At 55.3% G+C, this 22,104-nt stretch overlaps 1 protein-coding gene across 3 annotated transcripts in view; it reads left to right on the forward strand.

Moving 5' to 3' along the window:
• KIAA1671 overlaps window positions 1–22,104 on the forward strand; it is a 142,197-nt gene that overhangs the window by 46,079 nt on the left and 74,014 nt on the right. For 2 of the 3 annotated variants that reach the window (XM_079762599.1, XM_079762601.1), the window contains exons 2-5: window positions 1,272–2,873; window positions 4,894–4,981; window positions 7,098–9,896; window positions 15,855–15,989. In XM_079762599.1, coding sequence (XP_079618725.1) covers window positions 1,327–2,873; window positions 4,894–4,981; window positions 7,098–9,896; window positions 15,855–15,989 — 4,569 coding nt within the window. In that variant the 5' untranslated portion in view covers window positions 1,272–1,326. The remainder of the gene's footprint in view (window positions 1–1,271; window positions 2,874–4,893; window positions 4,982–7,097; window positions 9,897–15,854; window positions 15,990–22,104) is intronic. The other variant, XM_079762600.1, reaches the window with a different exon arrangement.

Consider the following 22,104-nt stretch of genomic DNA (forward strand, 5'->3'; position numbering starts at 1 on the left):
GGAGCGGGAGGCTTGCATCGAACGGAAACACCCTCCAATGTTAGTCCACCCCGGTGGGGGCAGGCTGGGGGCAGTTTTTCGGGGAACGGGGACACTGGTGTGACGGTGGGGACAGGGTGGGGGCAGGAATCAAGAACGGTGACTCCTCTGGCACTTGGTAAGACCAGAAAGGAATACAACGTGATTTTTCAGAAAGGCAGAGTTGGATGGATTGGGGACCCGAGGCCAGGTTTCAGCTGTGTGATGTGGGCAGGTCAGACGGCCTCTCTGGTCCCTTTCCCTTTCTCTCTGTCATGGAGATACCGACCCTACCTGGCCCTTGGGGCTGTCGGAGGATTAACCAGAGGAGAGGGCTCCTGCTCGGAGAGAGCAGGTCATACAGAGCTGGATGGACCAGGGGCTGTGCCCGAGCCACAAAGGAGGTCGGGTCATCACCGTACCCGCCTCGCAGGGTGGTGAGGGTGATAAGATTTCTCAGTCGTGGCATGTATACCCTCGCCATTAGCTGTTCCTCTCGCTGAGACGATGAAGACAGCCAGCGAGGAGTAGGCATCCAGTAGAAAGGAACCCAAAGGCAAATGACCACCGTCGGTGAGCGGCCAGTCAAGGTGGCTTTGCGGAAGGCATCTGGAAGGGTGGGGGAGGGGAAGATAAAAGGCAGGCCGGTGGGGTCGGGGGCTGCGGCTCAGGTTCTGCGGGCCATTCACCCGCCCTTTGACCTCAGGGGCTCTGGCTTTGGGCAACTGTGTGAGTTGGGGCTGGCCACTGACCCTCTCTGAGCGTGGCGCCCGCACAGGCTCGTGAGGGGCTCAGCTGGGGTGCCTGAGGCCCCGTGGGCAGGCTCTGAAGTGGGAAAACAGTGACAGGAGACCGGGGGGCTGTCACGGGGGCTGATGCTGGGAGCGTGCAGGGTGAGTGTGGCATCCCGACTACGCTTCTTGCTTCCTGAGCGACTTCAGGCCGGTCGCTGGGCCTCTCTGAGCCGATTTCCTTATCTGCACAGCAGAGATAAGCCCTCCGTACCTTGACTTGAGCTGAGTCAGGAAAGTCCTGGAGAATGTTGGCGCCTTCCCCCCCCCCCCCCCCCCCCCCCCCGCCCTTTGATCAGGAAGGAACTTCAGAAACAGCCCGGGTTCAGAGGGATGGAGGGACTGGCCCAGGCGTGTCCGGCGAAGTCCGTGGGGTGTTGTTGTCCAGAACTCGGGGCTCCGGCTGCTTCGACCGGACGCTGGCTGCATTTAAAATTTCCCCCCTTTTTTTTTTTGTTTTAGCAGTGGCTTCTCCATTTCGGATGTTTTGAATCCCCATGGATCCACAACCGTAACCATGGTGACGCGGGTGGAGGTCGGCTCCATCACGCCCCTGCCAGGAGTGCCAGGCCTCGGGGAGATCGCCAAGGAGGAGACCCTGACGCGGACCTACTTCCGCCAGGCGGGCGACACCTCTGGGGCCCCCTCGGCGCGGCTCTTGGAAGGAAAGAGCCCCCTCCGGAGCCCCGCGCGCCTGCTCCCTCTGCCCAGACTGGCCCCCAAGCCCTTCTTCAAGGAGCGGACCCCGGCCGTGAAGTCCCCGGGGCCCGGCCCGGCCAGGCCCTCTCCCTCCGGTGGGTCGTCCCAGGCCGCGGCGGCCAAGGACCTGGGCGAGAAGATGCCCAGCCTGGGGGGGCAGGAGGCGGGCGACGAGGGCCTGCGGAGAGGCTCGTCCCTGTTCCCCAAGGCCGCGTTCCTGCGGCCCAGCGCCAGCGCCCTGATCCTCTTCGAAACCACCAAAGCTGGCCCTGCCCTGGGGAAGGGGCTCGGTGAGGGGGCCCCCGAGGCCAAGGCGGCCGTGTCTCAGGAGTCCCCCTCGGGCTCGAGGCCTGAAGTGGCCGCCAAGCCCGCCCTGCCTGCCCGGAGGCCTGGGGGGACCCTTCCCCGGCCGGCCTCCCTGTCCCAGGACACCAGGCCGGCCGCCACCCGAGAGGACGCAGGCCCCGGGGAGCCCCCCTCCAAGGCCAGCGGCGGGGAGGACGCGGGCAGCGCCGCGGGGGAGCCCCGGCCTCGCCCCAAGAGAAGGCCCGTGTCCGCTATTTTCACGGACTCCATTCAGCCGCAGCGGCTGGGCCCGGGCGGGGCGGCCGCGGGGGGGAGAGCACCCCCCACCCCGCCCGAGAAGACGTGGGTGCGGAGGCCCCGGCCTCTGTCCATGGACCTCACGGCGCCGTTTGAGAGCAGAGAGGCCTTGCTGAGGAAGGCCGCGGGCGAGGCCGCCGCAGGTCCCCCCAGCCAGCACAGGGGGCCCGAGAGGCCCCCCCCAGAGCCCCCCGTGGACGGGGAGAGTCCGGTCAAAGCAGGGGCTCCCCTCCCTGACGCAGACTCCGACTTCCTGGAGGTGGCCAAGAAGATCCGCGAACGGAAGGAGAAATTGCTCCTTAAGCAGGCCGAGCTGGGCAGCCTCAGAACCGCGGGGGGCTCAGCCAGGGTCCCCCCCACAGACGACCAGAAGCCCGGGGGAGAGAAAGCCAGGCTGGACACAGAGCCAGAGAAGGCTCCCGAGTCCCCTTCGCCCAGGCCGGGCAAAGGCCGAGAGACGGCGGAGGTCAAGAGCAGAGCGTCCGACGGGGAAATCCGGCCCCGGGGAGAGTGGGTCTCCAGGGGCAGCGTCAAGAAGCGCCTCAGCCTGTTCGGGGAGGAGAACGCCTTGGCCTTGGCAGTGGGGTCTGAACCCCCGCCGGCCACCCCCGAGTCCCCATCGGCTGCTCCGGAGCCCGAGAAAGCGGGACTGAGCGTCCAGGATCGGATCAGAGGCTGGGCCACCGAGAACTCCAAGGTCAAGCCGGAGGTCAGGAGGAGGGCGTTCCAGGCTCGGCCACTGTCGGCGGATATGACCAAACTGTGAGTGGGAACGTCTCATGGGGTTCACTCTGTCCCTGAGCTGCCTCAGACCGCCCACCAGGGGCCCCCCTGGGATGAGGCACTGCAGGCGCCAGGCTCCGTGCTGGGCACCTCACACCTCCTCTCTGCGTTCACCCGGAGCCTCAAGAGGAAGCGGCGTTAGTTGCCATTTCTCAGATGAGGGGTGTGCCAGCAGTGGGGCCAGGAGCTCGGTTTTCTTGTCTCTTCTCATCTTTGCACTGGGGAGACATTGTGCCCATTTCACAGATTGGGGTAGGAAAGGCGAAGTACCGTGAGGAAGTCGATGTATTCCAGCTCCGCCTGTCTCCATAGCTAAGCTTTCTTCTCCTAAAGTCTGTGCTCACCTAATGTATGGCCGAAACCCCCACGAGTGGCCGGCAAAATAAAACCAGACGGGTCAAGATAACTTGGGTCAAGATCACTCTGCCCATGGGAAGCCCTCAGGGCATTGTAGCTTTAAGTGATGTTACTAACCCTGTTAGTCCTCCTTTTCTAAGTTCTCCCGGCCTCTGATAATCTCTTGTGCCTTTGTTTTCCCACAAATGGCTTCTTGGTTACAACAGGGAGATGCCACTGGGCGTGCCCACTAGCTCAGTAATGACATGCATGCCACTGACATACTCTGTCGGGGATGGAGCGTCCAGGGGGCAGGACCTCTGGGCAGACTGCCCTCCCAGCCCTGGGAACTAGGGCAGCCAGCTGGGCCAGAATTAGACCGGTGCTCTCAGCATTTAGAATCACCGAGAAAAAATACCAGTGCCCGACCCACCTCCCGAGATTCTGATTCAGTTGGTCTAGGCCAGTGGTCGGCAAACTCATTCGTCAACAGAGCCAAATATCAACAGTACAACGATCGAAATTTCTTTGGAGAGCCAGATTTTTTAAACTTAAACTTCTTCTAACGCCACTTCTTCAAAATAGACTCGCCCAGGCCGTGGTATTTTGTGGAAGAGCCACACTCAAGGGGCCAAAGAGCCGCATGTGGCTCACGAGCCGCAGTTTGCCGACCACGGGGCTAGGGAGAGGGGCTCCTCGTTTGATAGTTTTTAAAGCTTCTGGGGTGATTCTCATGTGTGGGCCTGAGAACCCCTGAGCTCAGATAACAGAGAAAGGGGCACCAATGTCAGGGACCTCACACGCCTCCTCTCCCTGCAGTGCCTTGGATTATTCCCATTGGACAGATGGATAAACTGAGGCTCCAAGTGTGGGTCAGGTTTCAGAGTTTTGATTTCTCTCTCCTTTCTTTCCTCTGCAGCCCCCCCCCCGCCCCCCCCCCGCCCCACCCTACACTAATCTTTAGGCATCCACTCTAAGGAACTTTTCAGAGATGGCAAAATTCTAGCTCAGAGCTCCCCTTTCTTCCTCTTCCCCTTCCCAAGTGGGGAAACAGGCCCAGAGAGGGACAGTAACTTGGCCAACGTCACCCGGAGAGGCAGAGACAGGCCCGTGCCCCCACACATTCCCCCAGTCCAGTCCCGTGACCGGTGTGCAGTCGGGCCGCTGTTGTGCCTGTGGTTGCTAACAACAACCATTCATTATTCCTCCCGGGGCATCCTCGGTCTTCCTTGAACGCCCTCAGGTAGCTATTAGGGCTCTAGGTAGCCTCTTCTCCACCCTACAAAAGGCGATGGGGAGGTGTTAATTATCCCCATTTTATAGATGAAGAGACAGAGGCTCAGGCGAGGTCACAAGCTCCCTTGGTGGGAAGTTGGTAGAGCTGGCATTAGCACCCAGCTCTCTTCCCCCCATCCTGGGGCTCCCGGTACCCCGATGATGCTGTGTTTAAGGTAGGCCGTCCCTCCTGGGCCCTTTTCTGTTGGTTTGGTGACCAGACAGGAAATGTCTTTTCTCAGAGCAAAAATCAGGCGCTGTTGCTTTGATGACCTCCGATTCCACCCTGGGTCCCTGAGCGGGTTGTGGCGTGTGGGATGGAGGGGAGTCGTGGCTGCTGACCCAGCCTAGTAACCCGGATCTCTCTGTACCTGGATCTCTGTCCCAGGTTTTCAAGTTCAGCTTCAAGCAGTGAAGTCAAGTATGAGAGGTGCTCGGAGCTGAGCGGCGAGCTTGCTAAGGAGCCGAGAGAAAAGGTGAGGAGTCACTGTGTGTGGTAGCTACACTCACTGGCACGGCTTTTCTGACCTTCGAGACCCAGAAAGAATCGGGAGCCTCCCGAAAACAGTAAGACGGTTGAATGCCGAGACCTGTTCAAGTCCCTTCTGGCGTGCTGGCTGTGAGCCCCCGTTCCCTCGTGTTAAATGCTTTTTACAAACTCGATTGCCAGGTCTGTGTTTTTTCTGTGCACAGAGGGAAAGGGACATGGCGTTCCCCTGTGAGAAGGCCTGCTTTGTTAAGAAACGAATAAAGCTGAAAAAATGTTCACAGAAACCCCCTCCACTTCCCTAATTATGGCCCCTGCTTCCTTCTCCACTCTGACTTTCACCTAGCAGCCACAGGAGGGAAATTGCCGGCAATTAAATCGCTCAAAAAGTATCTTTATTTAGTTCATTTCGGAAGAAAAAAAAAAACTCATCAAAGAACTCCTAGGTGTAACTGGGTTGTGGTTAAGCCCTTCGGCAGAGTTGTAATTTTCTAAAACAGCTTTATTGAGGTTTAACTGGCCCACAGTGAACACACATGGAAAGCGTGCAGGTGAAGAGTTCGACATGTGTACTGCACACCTGTGATGCTGTCGTCACAATCAAGATAACCGGCACCCAGCACTCCCAGGTGTCCTCCTCGCAATCCCTCCCTCCCTCCCTCCTCCTCCTCCTCCCCCTCCTCCTCCTCCTCCTCCGAGCAATCACTGACCTGCTTTCTGTTGCTATAGATTCGTGTGCATTTTCTAGATTGTTCTATACATGGGACCAGTGCTCTTTTTTTTCCCCCCTCGGTTTTCCTTCTTTCACTCAGAATAGTTATGTTGAGATTCGTCACACTGGAATGTGTATTAATAATTCATTCCTTTTCTTTGCTGAGTAGTATTCCATTGTATGGGTCAACCACAGTGTATCCTATTCATCCTTTGATGGACATTCGGGTTGTTTCCAGTTTGGGGCCCATTGCAAATAAAACTCCTTGTAGTCACATCAAAATACTCTAGTGGCAACAAGAGCAAGAGCAAGAAGAGCCAGTGAAGCAAGTTGGGTGAAATGTTATTGTCATTGAATTCAGGGGGTGGGTTGAGGCGAACTTATTATTATCTCTGTAATTTTGTATATGTTAGAAAACTTTTAAAAAAAATTAACTTTAGAGAGAGAGGAAGTGGAGAGAGAGAGGGAGGGAGAGAGAGAGAGAGAGAGAGAGAGAGAGAAACATCGATTTGTTGTTCCACTTACCTATGCATTTATTGGTTTGAGTGTTGTATGTGCCCTGACCACCTGCTTTTAATCCTTGGGGTTACATACCCAGGAATGGAATTAATTGGTGGGTCCTATGGGTAATTCTCTTTTTTAACTTGTTGAAGTAGACTTAGCTCTAACAGGAAAAAAAAAAAAGATTTAAAAAATGACTAAGTAGTACGTGCATGTTATGAAAATCAAACAGAACCAAAGTATGTCGGATTAAAAGATGATATTTTTCATCCTTATTCCTTCCTCCTACTCACAGTTTGATTTATATCTTTACTCCACTGTCCATCTACCTGTGTATACACACACAGGTGCAGTTTGTTGTTGTTTTTAAATGGTCTTAAATCATGAAGATACACTGTCCTGCAGCTGCTTTTCTCCCATCGATGGGACGTTTTGTGTGTCTTGGGTGCTATGACGGGGGGCCCCCCTCCTGTGGATGCAAGGGCCTGTGTGTTCCTCCACCGTTTGGAGGATCAGAATGGTCTTAGCCGCCGCCTTTCAGACGGGCGCTCACGGTGTCTGTGTTCACTGGCTTTCACAGACAATGCGGTCTGCACTTTCTCGCTCACAGAGACTTGCGCTCATGAGCGAAGAAGGAATCCTGAGAGGAAATTGGCCGGATGAAAGGAAATGAGAAGTTTAAAATCATGACAGATATGTCCAGAAGTCGGCACGACTTTTACGTTCCCTCCAACAGTGTCCGAGAGTGTCCATTTCCCCACATCCTCACCCGCATCGGATGGTTCCGTCTTTAAATTGTTATGGTTTATGATTTTAGTAGCAGCCATTTCAGCCTCTTCCTTTCCATTTCGAATCCTTTAAGTTTCTTTTTTCTTTTCTTTTTTTTTTCCAGCAAAAGGAAGGGCCTGGTCTGGACGGAACACCTGCTCCAAGGAGCCCCTGGCAGCCTGGGACGCCCCGGGAGAAGGCCAGGCAGGCGCCGCGGAAGGACAGTTCTAACCAGGTCCCCAGCAGCTGTCGCGGGGCAGGCTCGGCGGGGGCCCTGAGCTCCTCGGACAGCACCCCAGAAGACGAGGGAGGCTTCCAGACCGTGAGGGCCACCGTGTTTGAGCATCACGTGGAGAGACACACTGTGGCTGACCAGTCGGGACGCTGTCCCTCGGCCACACCCCCTGGTGCTGTGACCCACGTCTTGGAGCCCCGGCCCAGGCCCGAGAGAGCCTCGTGGCTGGGGAAGGACGCCCCAGAAAAGGCGATCCTCAAGAAAGAGAATTCGAGGTGGTCAGAAATCCCCAGCACCGAGAGAGTGGGACGGACTCCCCTCCTGAATGGGGACCCCAAACAGCATCACACGCCTCTCCCGGAAAGGTCCCCTCTGGGCGAGAAACGCAGTGGTCACCCCTTCCTGACGTGCTTGGAGCACCCTCCCAGGTCACAGAGGGTTGAGCCCAAGTACGACGTCATGCACACAGTGGGGGAGCGTGCGCACAGTGAGGCTGTCGCCACGGCGCCCGAGGAGACAGCCGTGGAGCTCCGGAGCGGCGGCGGCAGGGCCCGGCTCTCGCTGAAGGGGAGGCAGCTGACCCCCGACGTCGCCCCTGCCGACCCGGAGTGCGGGCCGGACAGTCAGGCGGGCTCCGTCCAAAGGGCCAGTCTGATCTGGGAAACTCGAGGGACGCAGGAGGTCAGCGGGCCCATCCCTGACCCCCGAGAGCCGCAGGGCACGTCTGGGGGCAGTGGCCTGTCCCCCAGGCGGAAAGGCGGGGCGGCCGGGAACTGGCACAGAGCCACCCTGGTGGTCAGCGATGACGGCGGCTCGGCAGTGAGCCCTCCGGTCCCCGGCGAGCGTTTGGCCAGGCCCTGGGGCCCCGAGGCCACCGGTGTGAGGACCGTCCAGGCCGCCAGCAGCGAGGCCCAGCGCCCGGGGCCCGAGGGGGCCAGGAACAAGCCGGGAGGCTGTGCCGCGGCGGGAGAAAGGGCTGCTCTCCGCGGCTGCCCTCCCGACGCTCCTTCCAGAGCCAAGGATGAGCCCTCTGACCTCCTCCGAGCGCGGCCGCCCCCTGACGGGCTCGTGCAGAAAGGGCCCCGCGTGGCGGCCGCCGGGGAGGGGGAGCGGAGGCCGGCCCCGGCCCCCGAGCCTGAAGTCAGGATGCGGAGGGGGAGCCCCGGGGACCAGCGATTCGAGAAGTGGAGGCGGCGGACGTTGCCCCACGACGTGAAGTTTGAGGAGTTCAGCTTCCTGTCTTCGGAGGGGGAGCAGCCGCACCCCGATGACCTGAGCCCCAGCGCAGGCGTGAGGAAACCTCAGCCATCCCGCAACAGGGTGGAGGCCCAGGAGGGGGACCCGGCTCTCCCAGCCGTGAGGCCAGGGCCGTCTGGGGAACCCAAGGCGACCTTTTTTGCAGTGACATATCAGATCCCCGATGCTCAAAAGGCAAAGGGTATTGTTGTTAAGCCCGGGCCCGGAAACCTGACGGAACATTCTAGAAAAACAGCTCCGCCTCCCTCGCCTCGTCCTTTAACTTCCACCTTGGTTTCTCCCAGCCCTGAAGAGCCGCCGGAGACCGTGGGCAGTAGGAGCCGGGCGCAGGGCAGAGAGCGTGACAACGCCAGCTTTTCAAACACTCTAAAGCCAACAGATGTTTCATCGCCTCCTGGGGACAGGATTCTGGATCTTTCTACCGAAAGAATCTTCGATGCAGACGCCGTATGTGTCCATCGGCGACCAGAAGGCCGCACTGGGTTTCAGAACGACTGGAGGGAAGGTGGGAGCAAGACGTCCCCCAGTAGCGCTCCCCAAACCATCCCTGCTTTCCAAAGTTGCCCAAAAGCCGGGGACCCCCTCGTCAGAAGGAGGAGCGAGAGGGTCAGCGAGACGTCCCCGGGCAGAGTCGCAGGTGGCTACAGATCCAGCGTTCTTGACATTGACGCCCTGATGGCCGAGTACAAGAAGCCGGAGGCTCCGGAGCGGACGGAGGGGCCGCCCGCAGAGCCTGGCTGGGCCCAGGAGTGGCCAGGCCCGCGAGGCGGGGTGGACCGGAGGCGGAGGAGCCTGAAGGAGGGGCCCGAAGATGAGGGTCCCCGGAAACAAGCCAGTTTTGCTGAAACAAGCCACGGTTCTAGTCTAGCCTCTGGCAAGCAGCTGGCCGAGACCCCGGGGGCCGCCACGAGCCCCAAACTCAGCTCTCCTCTGTGGGCTTTGCCGCCTGGGGCTCCTGACAAACAGCCAGGGGCCTCTCCCGGCCCCGGGGGTCCCGGGAAGAAGATCTCGGGAACCGCTGAGGACGAAGCCAAGGCCTTTGCGAGTAAACATCACGGTGCAAAGCGTCAGGATTACCCGGCCGCCTGGGAGGACCCCAGCAGCGGAGCCGGGGTGTTGCCCAAATCCTCCCCAGCCGACAAGAAGAAAGGGACCCCGAGGAAATCCACCGGGCGGGGAGAGGAGGGCCATGCGGCCCAGTGGGGTGACCACCCGCACTACGGCAGGTCACCGCTGGACGTCAAAAGGGCCTCTTCGGAGAAGGGTGCCCCGGCCAAAATCCGAGAGGGCCTGTCCATCATGCAGGAAGCCAGAGAGAGGAGGCGAGAGCAGCCCAAAGGGAGGCCCAGCCTCCCTGGGGAGAGTTCGGAGGCCAAGGAAACCAAAATGGGGCCCTGTCGGCGGGACTCGGGGACTCGAGACAGCCCAAAGGTGAGTCTGAAGGCTGTTTCTCTGTGTTGGTTAAACGTGAAGGCCAGGGGTCTCAAACTCAGAACCTACGTGGGCCAGGTGGGTAAGGAAATGAGAGTCAGGCTGGGGGTGAGACTCTAGGGAGTGGTGGGGATTGTGGCTAATGGAAAGCTCATGCCTTGTCTGAAGGGACAATTGCTGCTCATTTCCTGCTGGTTCTTGACCAGTGAGAATGGTGGTCCTGAGACCGCAGATCCGGTTTATCAAGAGAATCTGAAAAAAAACAAGCCAGGTTTTTATATGTAATTTCCCCATGAAATAGGACATTCTGTTCAGTCCAAGTGAATAAAAATAAAAGTGTCTGGCTCCATTTAGCCATGAGTTTGAAACCTCCGGCCTAGAATGATAATAGTGGGTATCATTTATTGAGCACCTGCTGTATTCCAGTGTGTTGGGTCAAGTTCATTATTGTGTCCCAGAGGTCAGCATTCCGCTTGACATTTTGTGAACATTCCAGAAGTACTTGTTGAATGTGTGAACGAGCCATCTGATGTGAGCCCTCGTGTGGCAATCCCTCTTTTGTGGTCTGGGTTTCCACAGAAGCAGGTTCTTGCAAGCATTGTTTTAAGAGGTGATCCTCAGAGGAGCTGGAAGAGGAGTGGAAGGGGGGGAGGCAGGGAAGGGAAGGCAGGTGATGACGGTACCACTCTGGGCCGCTAACCCCATTCTCACTGGAGGCCTCGGGGGAGCAGCATCGACCACTTCCGAGTCGTCCTGTCCAAGGGCCGAGGAAGCATTTATTTTCCCGTTTGCTTCTGTCTTTTGCCTGAGGCTGTTTTCAGGGCTTTTAACGTTCAGACTCTTCCATCCTGCATGGCGCCATGCTCAGTAATGGAAGGAAAAACCCTCACACAGCCTGGCTGGTGTGGCTCAGTGGTTGAGTGTCAACATACGAACCAGGAGGTCATGGTTCAATTCCCAGTCAGGGCACATGCCTGGGTTGCAGGCTCAATCCCCAGTGGGGGGTGTGCAGGAGGCAGCCAATGTATGATGTTCTTCTCTCATCATGTTTCTCTCTCTCTATCCCTCTCCCTTCCTCTCTCTCTAAAAATCAATAAAAACATTATATATATATATATATTTTTTTTTTTTTTAAAGAGAGAGGGGTCCAACCTGGAAAGGGATGTTGTGGAAATGCAACATTAGAATTATATCAGTGGAGATCATGAGATGAAGATTCAACCAAGGTTAGGGGTGGAGTTTGGCTCTGAACCCACATCTCTACTCTGCCACTTACCAGCTGTGTGTAAAGCAGGAACTTGGCCTCCTCGAGCCTCAGTTTCCCCACCAGTGTAAACAGGGATCCCTGCCTCAAAGTCCTGTTCCTAGGCTGAATGGAGATAAAGCACCCAGCACGCGCCGGGCACCCTATGGGCATGAGCTCAGGGCCTGCCCCTGGCTTCTGTACAGGTGCTTCTGGAGAGGGGATCCCCCTGTCCTCACCCCCAGGGCTATTGTGGGAGCGCAGGGAGAGGGAGGAGACCAGGGAAATGCGACACTGAGGCTGTTTGCAATGCCTTTTCGGGGCCCTGCTGGCAGCGGAGCCTGCAGGGTGGAGGGCCCGCCCGGCCTTGGATGCCCGCCCGGGGTGTGCGGGCCCAGCAGCGCTGTTGTCAGGGGATCCGTTTCCTCACTAAGGACCGGGAGGCCTTGGACCAGCTCCCGTTGCTCTCCTCTCCTGCCCAGAGATATCTTGTTCTTCATCTTTAAAAAAAAATGAAAATCCATACAAGCAACACAGAAGTGCACAATGTTGGTTGCTGAAAACTCAGACCTTACCGAAGTGCCTAAAATAGTGTTCCCCCGGGACCCTACCTCCTTTTCCGTCCCCCAGATGCAGCCATTGGGGCAGTTTTGGATGTCCTGTGGGACTCTCCTACACTACAGATTGTCAATCATATATGTTTACTGATAATTGTTGTATTTTCCTTATTGCAGAAGGCAGTGCATGCATGTGTAAAACTTAAAATATAATAGGAATTTTTTTTTTAGAAAGAAAATCCCCCTTGAAAGGATGAGTCTGGTGCAGGAACTGGGGCACGCCCCTCCAGGCCCATTCTCGCTTCTCGGTCTTGCACAGTTTGCTCCCAGGGCCCATTTGACAAAGTTTGAGACTTTCTTTGTTGTGACAACTGGGGGAGAGTGTGTCCTGGCATGTAGTGGCTGGAGACCAGGGGTGCTGCCCAGCCCCTCCAAATGCCCAAGACGGCCCCACTGCAGACAGTCATCAGCCTCACGGGGACGAACGCGGCTCCAGGGCCGAGGAACCCTGGGCTAGATGCAGACAGAGGTAACGTAGAGTACATACTGTCCGTGAAACACGGCAACATTCTTCAGAGCATCTTACAACTTGCTTTTTTTTTTTTTACTTAACAGTAAAAAAACAGTTCTATTACCTCGTTATTTTGAGTGGCTGCAAAGTATCTTATAATGGGACTGAACCCCAACTTTTTTTATCCAGATTCTTGTTGATGGATATTTGGGTTGGTTCCAGTTTGGGGGTTAGAAGCAGGATGTCACTGAGCATTTTGAGGCACATCTTTGCTTCCTCGGGTGAGGACTTCTTGATTCACAGCCAGTTCTGCTCATGTACTGTGCATGAGTGTGATTGTAATTAAAGTGATCCCTCCCTCTTCCTCTCCCTCCCTTCTTCCCTTCCTTTCTCTCTTTCTTTTTTTCACTTAACATTTATTGAAACTTTGTCCCACGCCCGATTATTGTATTTCATGTAATTAGATTACTTATTTTTGTTTCAGAAGACAGAATATTTTCACGTGGCTCTAAAAATATTTAAAGGTATGGAGTAAAACTTCCCCCATACCTCTCGTTCCCCATCTTCCCATTCCTCCCCACCCAGTAATTACTTCCATTCTTGTTTGTACAAATTCCTTTAGAGTTTCTTTCTGAAAATACAAGCAAGTAGGAATGCATATTCTTGGTTTTGCCTCTTTTTTTTTTTTTTTTCACAAGTGGTTGAAACTTGGGTTGCCTTTGGGAGGAACCCCCAGAATCGTAAAAAGCAGCAATGCAGGGGCCTCCCCCCAGACCAGTTCCATTGGGATCTCTGGGGTGGGGTCCGCCTTTGTTGGCTGTGAAAGCTCCCAGGGGGTCCTCGGGTTGAGGGTTTCTGCTGAACCACAGATCGGCCTCTTGCCTTTTTTCGTAAACGCATCTTGGAGAGTTTTTGGTTTCAGCCCAGGGAGAGAGGGCTCATTCTTTCTGGTTGCTGCACAGATGGGAACATTGAGGCTCCCAGAGAGGTCTGGCTAGGTGGCCTGAGTCACAGCTAGTGTGTGCGTGCCTGCGTCATTGTGCGTGCCTACGTCATTGTGCGTGCCTACGTCATTCTGCACATGCGCAGGTCCAGCCGGTCCTCGAATGACGTTCGTTTCGTTCAGTGCTGAGCAGAGAAAAATGCCTCCCCAGCCGGGGCCACAGTCTGTGGTGGAGTTGGCACGCTCTCCCCATGTCCGCGTGGGCTTCCCGGGGTACCCCGGTTTCCTCGCACACTGCGGAGGGGTGCGCGCTGGGGTACTCGGTGTGTCGGCATCGGCCCCGCCTTGGTGAGTGCGGCTGTGAGCGGCCCTGGGATGGACAGGTGTCCTGTCCAGGGTGGGTGCCCGCCTTGGGCCCCGAGCTGCCGAGAGAGGTTTTGGCCCCCCACGAACTGGAATAATGGGTTGGAAAATCATCATCTTGTGTGTTGTTGTGTTTTTTTTCATCTTTACCTGGGGAATGAGGATTTTTTTTTCCATTGAATTTTAGAAAGAGTGGAAGGGAAGTGGGGGGCGGGGGAGAGAAACATTGATTGGTTGCCTCCTGCACGCGGGGATTGAACCTGCTGTCTAGGCGGGTGCCCTTGGTGGGGAATGGAACCTGCGACCCTCCGGAGCACAGGCCCAGCCTAACCCTGGAGCCTGGCCGGCCAGCGCCATCATCTTGTTTGTAGTCATCTTTCTTTTTCATTTATTTTATTGATTTTTTTTACAGAGAGGAAGGGAGAGGGATAGAGAGTTAGAAACATCCATGAGAGAGAAACATCGATCAGCTGCCTCCTGCACAGCCCCACCGGGGATGTGCCCACAACCAAGGTACATGCCCCCAACCGGAATCGAACCCGGGACCCTTGAGTCCGCAGGCCGATGCTCTATCCACTGAGCCAAACCGGTTAGGGCTGTAGTCATCTTTCTCTATGCATAGCTCGCATTTATTTCTGTGCTTAATATTAGGTGGTTTGGGTCTTTACTTAGAGGTGTGGTGATGTTTTGTGACCAGGTACATGTCCTAGGAACTTTAGATCAATGAGCCTGTGATCCATTATTTTGCTTAAAGTCACAGTTCCAAGGCCCTCAGGTCGACGCTCAGTGTGGACTTGGTGTCCGTCCGCAGGGTCAGGATGGCGGTTGTCATTTTGCAGGACCCGCCGGTTTGCCCCGCAGCGGGGCCGTCCCAGTTTGCATCCTCGCCGTCAACAACAGGACCCGTTTCCCTCAGCCTTGCCAGCCAGGTGTGGCCTCAGACTCCGGGGCTCATGGCCCGATGAGTGCCCCGCGCCCCCGTCTTGTCCCGAGGCCGTCTGTGTTTCCCTCCTGTAACCCGCTTGCTGACCTTCCGCTCGCGTTTCTCATTGAGCTCTTCATGAGGAAGGTGGGCCCTTTGTGCTGTTCTGATTTCATGTCTCCACCTGGGCAGACCTGGGACCGGGCCCTAGCTTTGTGACTTACTAGCTGTGTCGCTCTGGGCACTTTGCCAGACCTTTCTGAGCCTCAGTCTCCTCATCTGCAGAATGGGGATCCTCCCTGCTTCGCAGACTTGTTGGGGGTTTATCAGGAAATCATGTGTGGCCTAGCCCCAGGCCCCGGGGCCTGATGTGAAGGAGGTTTGAGGAGCTAACCTTCCAGGTTAACCTTCATCCCTTCACCTATTTACTACATTCAGCCAGTGTCCTAACCCCAGGCCAAGCCCTGGTCTGTGGCTGGCTCCGTACACACCTGCCTTTCGACCTTCCCTTGAGATGCAGGGAAACTGAGACACCAGCCAGGGAGGGAAGAGGAGACCCAGAGAGTCCCATACGGCATCAAAGAAAGACTCTGAGGCAAGCGGTGGGGAATCCAGCCTCGCTCTTCGCTGGTGCTGTGTGTCCTCAAGCAGGTGCCATCGCTCTCTGGGCTTTCCTCCCCTTATCTGTGTGGGGAGAGGAGGAGACATGTAAGACCCATTCTGGAGTCTTGTATGCACTGGCCTGTGAATGTATCCTCTACATATAGCTGAGGGGAAAGAATGACAGGATTCAGACTAGTGTAGACAGGACCATTTATATACCTAGATATAGACTGTTTCTGTGTCTCTGCATGTGTGCATATGTGTTTGGATGTATGGAGAGATGTCTAAAATGAGGGCACCCAGAGTTACCAGTGGCAGTAATAAGGCTGGATGGCATTTATGGGCTCCCCCTTGACAGGCATGTCAGGGAGGATAGTGTGAGACAAGTCAGGTGCCCAGGACCTGTACACGTCCGCCCCCTGGTGGCAGCACTATGTCATACACTTTCTGTGTGCAGATCCCAGCTTGGTTTTCCAGTGAACCTAGAAGCTGAATACTGTTATTATTGGTCATTTTCCACATGGTCAAGGATCAGAGAGGTTAAGGCACTCACCTGAGCTCACACAGTTATTAAATGGCTGAGGCCGGGCTGAATCCAGACTTGCTGATCCTGCATATTACCTCCTAACATTGAGGCTGTGGGATCAGAGTATGTGTGGCTGTGGGGGTAGGGGGTTAGCGGGGGTAGGGAGGAGTGTTGTAGCTTTAATTTTATTTTCCATGCTTTTAGGTACAGAATGGACTCTCGTGGTGTGACTTATTCTTCTTGCATATGGCAAAGCCCCAGTAAAGTCCTTTCCTTGTGTCCTGTCTCAGGTGACATCACGAGACCTGGGGAGGGAGGAGGCCCTCCAGGACAGCGATCCGCCTCTCCAGCAGGTGTCCCCTGTGGCCTTGGGCCCCCGGAGGAGCCACAGCTTCTGCAAGGATAAGAGGAGCGGGGCCTTCGTGGTGAGTGGTCCCGGCGTGGCCGGAGTGGGTTTGCAGGTGGTGCTGGTCATGGGACACCATCCATGGTGACTATGGCTGTGTGGAGAGTCAGGGCTGGCCCGGGGGCCTGAGGCGTCAAGGCCAGGCAGGCGCCTGTCTGGGGATGTGGTGTTGTCCAGCCCGCACGGCTGCGGTTCCCGACGTGGAGGAGGTTTGGAGGCTCTGCCGAGAAAGCCTTCCTCCCTCTCAGGTTTCCGGCCCAATGCGGAGAGGTAACCCCAGCTACGGGCATGGACCCGTTAAGAGAACGTGTGCTGGGGTCTGAAAGTCCTGGGTTTGAATCCCACCACCCTCTCCTCTTAGCCTGTTTGAGCACTTTGCTTCATTTCTCTGTACTTTAGTTTCTTCACTGGCAAATGGGATCACGATTCTTAATTCTGCACCATTGGGAGGACGGAGTAAGAATGTGCATAGGGCCCAGCACACAGCACAGTCTCTGGTAGTGGCGGTCCTCGTGGGAGGCGGTGTTAGGCTGGCGGAGCCAGATCGCCAGGGTTCAGATCGTAGCTCTGCATGCAAATGGGCCTCTGGCCTCAGTTTCCTCATTTGTAAAACGGGGATAATAATAGTATCTACTTCACAGGGCGGATGTGGGGGTCAGATAGGGTCATGTGGGGAGTTCACAGCAAACATCTTACTAAGTGTTATTGTTATTATTATTATTACTACTGTTTTTGCGTCTTCTGGGGCCAGCACCTCCTCTCCCTCAGCCTGTTTCCTCACCTGTGGAAGGAGGCGGGTCAGTGATGCAGCAGGACCCAGGGAAGCTCCCTCCTCCAGAGCCTGTGTCCCCAAATGGGTTCCAGGGCTTCACCACCTCGGATTTTCAGCGATTTCCTTTCCTTTTCTGTTTTTGGACTTTAGTTCCATGATACTTGGAGATCTGCTGAGCACTACGCTTGCTCATGAGGTCCCACCTGGGTCCGGGGCCCGTGCGGGGGCCTCTAAGATAGGTGTTTCTTTAACGAGGCGGCTCTAGTTCTGCTCACAGGTCCTTTTTGCTCACACAGTTTTGTGCATGTCAGCAATGCCTGTGCCCGGGCTCATGTCTCTGAGATAGGGGATCCCCCAGCATGTAAATCCTAGGCCCGTTCTTCCCAGCTTTATGGCCGTGGGCAAGAAACGTCACTCCCCCGACCTTGGCTTCCTCCTCTGTGAAATGGGGTGAAGAAGGCGCCCTGGTAGGGTTTGTGCAGGGACCTGATGGGGTAATGGCTGCAACAGAATTAAAAAGCCTGACTGTGGGGCTGGGGCGGCAGAGCCAGAGGAACTGGGACCTCTGGAGTCATCTGCCGAGCAGCCCCGGAAAGTTTCCCAGCGCCAGATCTCAGCCACAGGCTTGCAGACTCTCATACATTCGAAACCTGCCCGGTGTTTCCGTCGAAGGCTCCCTTCCCTGTTTTCTGTCTTACCCTTTCCTCCATTCACTCTCCAGTGCACCGACTCAGCTTATCTGATTGTACTTGAACTTTTGTGTGTGGGGTAAAGACAAAGGTTATAGAGAGAAAGCATTTAAAACCGGTCTTTCTATAGTCTTGGCACACTGGCACCCACCCTGGTCCCCCGGCTCCTCCTCTTCCACTCCCTGCCATTGAGGCGCCTTTGTCCTTGGAGTCCTGGCATGGCTTGCCTTGGCGCCTTCCTTCAGGCCCCCAGGCCTCTGCCTCACTGCTGCCTGCTTGATTTTCTCTCCTTCAGAGGTGGATGGGTGGGGCCTGAACCCCATGGGCTGGGATGGAAGACCTCATTTCTCTGCTTCCAGGATTCATGCCTGCAATTCTGTGGAGTGGCCACCAGGAGGTGCTGATATTCAGATCACTTTCTGATGGCTTCAAAGTCCGACTCTGGGACCTCAGCATTGGGCTTTGCAGGCTGAAAGAAGTGGGTTCATGTTCCAGTTCTGACACTGTGTGACCCTGAGCAAGTGACTCGATGGACCTCCTTGAACAGTTTTTCTTCCCTAAAATGAGGATGGTCCTATCTGGCCGCAGGAGTATTTCTGTGAGCAGTGAGATTACTCAGCGCTCAGAATGGTCAGTGACCACTTTTCCTTTCTCCCAATCTCCTTCCTTTTTCCCATATCCCCTTCTCTGCTAGCTCCTTTCCATTCTTCCTCCTCCTGGCTCCCTCTCTTCCTCTGCTCTCCCTTTTTCCTCACTTTTCAACTCTCTCATTATAAATGGGGAAACTGAGGCCTAGAGAGAGGGCCTGACTTGGCCAAAGTGACCCTCCACGTGGGGACTGGGGTCCTGTGCCCTGGGCCCTGCTGGTAGCCCCTACTCCTCTGGCAGTAGGCCGGACCTGCGTTTTGAGGGGGGTTCGCTGATAAATGTCTGCTTTTATTCCCACACTGTTTATGAATGATTTCGTGCTGTTGGTTTCCAATTTAGGGTCAGGTTCTTCCCCGTCTTTCAGACTGTGTCTCAGACCTTGCTGGGCTATCTCCATGTGGGGGAGTCTCACAGAGGAGGGACACGTGTGGGAAGTCTCGGAGGAAGAACCGGTGTTTGCCAGTTGGGTGTGGTCTGGGAAGAGGTGGTTTGCCCGGTGGAAGGAGCAGCCTGGGCAGAGGTTTAGGGGCGTGACACTGCTCCACACGAGGGACATGCTCCAGAGTCCAGGGGACGGCTTGGCCTCGCTTTTAGCCTTTCCTTTGATGCGTCCTTCCTGGACACCGCAGTGTGTCTTGGTAATGGTGAGCTCAGACTTACACATCGCTTGCTGAGGAAACCGTGGGCCTTGCTTTTGAGGGGCGGCACCGCCTCCCAGCCACTCTGTCGTCACAGCGCCCTCGCTGTACAAGCATCTGCCAGGGCCACCAGGAAGGTTTGGAAGCATTTGGCCCTGATGACTGTTGTAGTGACTGGAGAATGGGGCTGGGGCGGTTCGGATTCTAATGACCAGGCTGGGAATTCCTGGGAATGCAGTCCACCTGAGGTCGCCCCCAATGGACACACCGCTGCTCCTGGTTCCAGAGTCTCTTTGAATTCCAGTTGGCTGACTTGGCGTTCCAATGGGAAGGGGGAAAAATAAAAATGAAAGACTACATAGGGACTGCTAGAAAGAACTCCTCAAAGGTTGTGCTTAAAAGACAAGTTGAGAATAAAGGTTTTGTGGCTTCCTATCTGTCTGGGATGTGGACTCTCCTTCCCACACGTGATGTACCGTGTGCGGAAGCTCACCTTCGCTGCAGCCTGTGTGAGGGCTTCATCGCTGCTTATGGCTGAGCAGTCTTCTCCTGTGAACACACCACGTTTGGGTTATCTGTTCGTCGATTGGTAGACACTTGTTTTCCCCCCACTTATTGGCTCTCATGAACACACCCATCATTTTTATAATCCCATTGCCCGCGTTTACTGTCTTCACAACTCTGACCTCTCTCTGCACTCAGTGTTACTTTGTTTTCTGGTTCTTATCTCCCTGCCCCGGATGAGAATTGCAGGAGGGGGGTCTTGATTCCCTGTTTGACTCTGTGTTGTTGTTGATGTTCAGTTGAATACATGAATGAGTGAGCGAGTGAACGTCTGAATCAGCGACCAGGAGGGCAGAGTGATTTGTCCCCCTTGACTTGGTTGTGGGGGAGCCAGAAAGGCTCGGGTACCATCGGAGCTGGGTCTTGAGAGTGAGGAGGAGGGGGCAGGCAGGAAGGGCCACCTGGGCAGAAGGCTCAGCCCAAGCAAGGCCGGGAGGCTTGAAGCTGTGATGCAGCAGTGACTTGTCGTTCTGGACACGTAGTTCCTGAGTGAGGACCCTCGTATTCTCAGGGCGGCTCGTCCTTACTGAACAGAGGCAGTTTGGGAGGAAAATGGAGAAATTAGTGGGGAGGGGGCAGAGTTCCAAGGACCAAGTCATACTCCATCCACCTCAGACATCCCCTGATCTGGTGATTGTTAAATGTCCAGCCTCAGACGTGCCCCAGGTCACCTTGGGGCTTCTGAACCCACATTTGCAGGTGCTTTCCCTCGAGATCCTGTCAGGAGCTCCACGCAGAAGCCAGGCTGGGCAGGGACGGGGATTTTGTGGTAAATGGGGAGGAAGGAGGGAAGCACTGTTGCATTCCAGCTCGTCCCTGCCCTGAGCGGTTGGACCATCTGGTATTTCAAGCAAAACTGAGGATCTTGATCTTAATGTTAAATCTCACCATTTTTACATGTTGGAACAAAATATATATTTATTTAATTATGTGTATATTTAATTTAGCCATACCCAGCTGCCTTCACATGGGGTATTGGCAGTCTTGTGTCATACGCGTTATCTCTCCGAATCCTTGCCACAATTTATGCGGAAACTGAGGCTTGAGGAAGTGACATGACTTGGCCTAGGCTCATACAATAAATAGGCAGGTGCCACAGGCAGGACTCCACGTTAGGTGACATCAGAAATGACCTGAGCAACCTCCAGGGGGTGTTCTATCTGCAGTTTCTCTCTTTCCCCCCATCCTATCTTCCAGATTAAGGAAAGCACCAGTTTCCTTGTGCGGTGTTCAAGAGTGGCCACCAGGGGGCAGGATGGAGGCAATCTATTTTCAACAGTACATTTTATTACTTATTCTTAACCCCTTCTGCATTAGGACCTTCTCTCTAAACTGAAAAAGCCATTTTTCACGACCATTTAGATTATTTTTAATGCATGCCGGATTTAGGCACACGTGTCACGCAGCTCTGTTACCCATCATGCTTCTTGTCAGTTTCCATTTACAAGCCGGACATCAGAGCTGCTGGGCTGAGGTGGGGACAGTTCTTCTGCAGCCTCACTGCCCTGGCCCCCCTCCCCATTTGTCTTCACTGATGGCTCCTCCCCCTCCTCCGCCTCCTTCTCATCCTCCTCCTTCTCCTCCTCCCCTTTCTGCTCCTCCTCTTCCCCCTCTTCCTCCTCCTCTTCCCCCTCCTCCTTCTCCTCACCCTCCTTCTCTTAATCCTCTTTCTCTTCCTCCTCCTCCTCCCCTCCTCCTCCTCCTTCTCCCGCTTCTTCTTTTCCTCTTTCTTTCTTCTCCTCCCCTTCCAAAGCTTATAAAGGTATAATGTACAGATTATAAAATTCACTCATTTTAAGTGTACAACTTAATACTTTATAGTAAATTTACAAAGTTGCACAGCCATCACCCCTATTTAATTCCAGAAACTTTTCATCACCCCAGGGAGAACCCGTCTCCATTAAGTCACTCCCTGCCCCCCTATCCCCTGCCCCCGTAGACCTCTGATCTACCCCGTCTCCACTGGTTTGCCTTTCTGGGAGTGTCCTGTCCCTGGAATTGCATGGCATGTGTTCTTCACGCCTGACGTCTTTCCCCAGGGACATGTTTCTGGTGCAGCTGCCTTGTAGCACGTCGGTCCTCCGTGCTGGACCGGCTCCTTCTTGTCTTTGTCGCTCTCCTGCCCCGGACTCCCCTGTGCGCCCCTCTGCATGGTCCAGAGGAGTGCAAGCTGGGCCAGAGGGGGTGAAACGTGTTTTCCTTTTTTATTTCCAGTTGTGTGTTTGAAGTGGTTTCACACATCCTGCCGTTGATAACACCTGAAAGGTTAACATGGGTGGTGCGTGGGCAGGTAAATAGCCATCCCAGACAGTGATCAAAGAAAACTAACTTATTTAAGGAAAAGGGGGTGGAGATGGGGATATCCAAAGGGAAGGGCTGCACAGAGAAAAGGGGCCATGGAGGCAGGTTCAGGGGTTAGCCCGGGATGAGCTGCCGCTGCCCATTGCTCCCTTGGTTGCAAGTCTCCTGGGGCCCCTTAGAGGCTAGTGGGTCTGCGCATATGGGGAATGGGAGGAGCGTGCTCCTTGGAGGGGGAGCGCACACTGGGTCCTTTGTCCAGAGCGTGTTTATCTTTCTTGCAGGTGGAAATCTTAGGGGAGGTCTCAGGGGAGGGTCTTAGTAGAATTAATTCATCAGCTTTCCAGGTGTGACTTTCAGGGTCTTGTCTCCACTGATGGGTCGGCATCAGGGCGGGGAGTCATTAGTCAAGGCAGCTGGTCCTGAGGCAGCCGCGGGCCATTGGTCTGGTTTTGCTACTTTTCTGGACCTGGAGCTGAAACACAACCAAGGCCTAGATGTTATCTTTAGGGAGGAAAGGTCAGG

Source organism: Cnephaeus nilssonii (genome assembly GCF_951640355.1).
Source record: "Cnephaeus nilssonii genome assembly, chromosome: 22".
NCBI lineage: Eukaryota > Metazoa > Chordata > Mammalia > Chiroptera > Vespertilionidae > Cnephaeus > Cnephaeus nilssonii.